Source organism: Penaeus monodon, chromosome 2, assembly GCF_015228065.2.
Source record: "Penaeus monodon isolate SGIC_2016 chromosome 2, NSTDA_Pmon_1, whole genome shotgun sequence".
In the NCBI taxonomy this organism is placed as follows: Eukaryota; Metazoa; Arthropoda; class Malacostraca; order Decapoda; family Penaeidae; genus Penaeus; species Penaeus monodon.
In genome coordinates this window covers 5,562,406-5,564,905 of record NC_051387.1, presented here as the reverse complement: position 1 = coordinate 5,564,905, position 2,500 = coordinate 5,562,406, and the positions used below count along the sequence as shown (strand labels likewise).

The window sequence follows — 2,500 nt, the reverse complement described above, 5'->3', positions numbered from 1 at the left end:
TTTAAAACTTTATCTACTTTCATAGATCCATCTCTTAAGTTTCCTTTCCATTTCGCAGAAAAATATGTTTATATTTTGTATGACGATATTAAAGTCAAACTCGTCTGGGCAAAATAATCGAACGTTATCCCCAGAACTCCCTAACATGTGCAAATCACCCTTTTACATTGGATTGACTGTTGTAATTGATAGTATCAACTTCTTTATGAACTCTGAAATAGCTTTTTAAATTTCACGAGTTTCACCACTTGTAAAATCTACGTGGCATTTTTGGACAGCTTGATCTATGCTATATTCCTTCCACTTTCTCTTTAGATTTTTTAGATGTTCTTGTATGATTTGAGAGGCAGTAATATCTCTTTGCATTTTTCTTTTCTGTAATCCACTTACGGTGTAGACAGGTCGTGACTTTTCCTATGAACATTTTGTTTGTTCTCCAGTAACTTCTTCACGCGATCTATTTCGCCTTCCGTCACTGCTGTGTGTATGTCCTTTCTGCCTAGAAGGTCCAGCATTGAGGTTCGTTCAGCGTCGACACAATCGCATCCAACTTTTGGAAAAGATCGCAGTCGATCTACCCAGGAGGAAAAAGGAAAGTTTCAAAATCAAATATGAACAAATATTTAAATCAACAGCTAACTTCCATTAATCGAGACTGCATGATAGTTAACATAAATTTATTTGACTAAACTTCATCCAAGCAGTCATAACCTAACCAAATGAGGAGGAAGAAAGAAGGTATATGGAAGTAAAGACAATCAGAGAAGGGAGACCTAAATACAATATAACGAAGTAGACACAATGGAAGGTAAAGAGGCAATTATGTAGAGTTGATAAAGAAAGATGTTAGTCTCATAAGGGGTGAATATGGAAATATAATAACAGAAAATTGAAAAGAAAAGAAAAATGGAAAGAGTAAATTAATGAACTCTTGAATACATAGACAGACAGGTAGAAATAAAGAAGTAATGATATCAATACATTTCCTATAATTATTGTGATACATTGGGGAAATTAACTTACCATGATATTTAGTGGCTTTGGACGATAGATCTTTGTCTCTGTGGTTTTATTTATATATAATATCCTCGTGGCTTTATCTCTGTGGCGTTGTGACGCAACCTGCAACGGCGAGTGGCCCCTGTGGTCCAACACGCATGTGGGCGCCATTTTTGAGTAAAATTCTAATATGTATACATTGTCTATGCATGTATAATATAAATCCATGTACATATAATTATGAGTAAAAAGATAGCTAAAGACATAAGATCATTTTCAATCTAATGGAACAATGATCTCCAACAGGAAATGATGGCTCGTGAGCACACCGTGTTGGAGCAAGCGAAGGAGGAAGCCAAGAGTTCCGCCTTTCGAAAAGAGGTTCTCGAAGTGACGTTCCTCTTCTTGGTTCTGTGTCTGGAGTTCAACCCGCAGGTAAATTCTTCAGACTACCCTGACGAGCGCTGGAGGACTGTCCTCCCCTGGGTACTTTCGCTTCACTCTCTCGACACTGAGAGATACAAAGACAAAGCGGCGTGGATAAAAGGAATGATCGGCCCGTTTAGGAAAATATGGCGAGAGGTGCACTCTTATCACGATGAGGATAATCCTAGTTGTTACGAATACCATCTGGCATTAGTTAGAAAGTTACATTCCAGGTTCTGGACTCACCGTGATGAAATTAGTGAACTTTTTGGTGACTGATAACACGCAGCAAGAAAATTATATTTGTGAACTACTGAAGAGAGCCATTATCAAGTCATGTGAGAAAAATATGCCTCTCTTCTTACACCTGCTGTCATGCGTGGATGGCGTCAAACTTAGTGAGAAGATTAATGCAGTGTGTGGAGGATTCCCGCTTCACAACGCAGCCCTTCACAACAATATGCCTGCAGCCGGGTATATTCTGAGCAAAGGAGCCTCACCTGGGGTACAGAACCGCTTCGGCAACACACCTGCCCACTACGCGTACATGTTCGGGCACCAGGAGGCTGGGGACTTCTTAAAAACTGACTTGGTTAACAACAAAAGCCTTCCTGTTGAATATATGCTTGAAAGATATAACCATTACCTGAAACTGTATAAACTGGACTTAACTGGATTACAGAAAAGAAAAATGCAAAGAGATAATACTGCCTCTCAAATCATACAAGAACATTTACGAAATCTAAAAAGAAATTGGATGGAATATAGCATAGATCAAGCTGTCAAAGAATGCCACGTAGATTTTACACGTGGTGAATCTCATAAAATTCAAACAGCCGTTTCAGACTTTTAAGTCATTAATTGCATGTATTTTTTTATTCATATTATATCATTCTTTGCATTACGCCATCTCTTATAGTTATTAATTGAGACATATTTAGCCTATGGAATGTACTCTATTGTATAAACATTTCCAGCTCTGCAAAAATCATATATATATATATATATATATATATATATATATATATATATATATATATATATATATATATATATATATATGAAGAGAGAGAGA

The 2,500-nt window shown here is 36.9% G+C and overlaps 1 protein-coding gene and 1 pseudogene across 1 annotated transcript; one reads left to right on the top strand and one right to left on the bottom strand.

Moving 5' to 3' along the window:
• The window catches only part of LOC119577856, a 1,893-nt pseudogene extending 723 nt beyond the window's left edge, over positions 1–1,170 (bottom strand).
• Positions 1,171–1,284: 114 nt separating this feature from the next.
• Positions 1,285–2,278, top strand: LOC119577846 (the record flags this gene model as incomplete). Its single annotated transcript, XM_037925452.1, is given in 2 exon segments — positions 1,285–1,700; positions 1,702–2,278. Coding segments are annotated over 2 exon segments (993 nt in total), but the record flags the coding sequence as incomplete, so codon positions are not given.
• Positions 2,279–2,500: the final 222 nt, after the last annotated feature.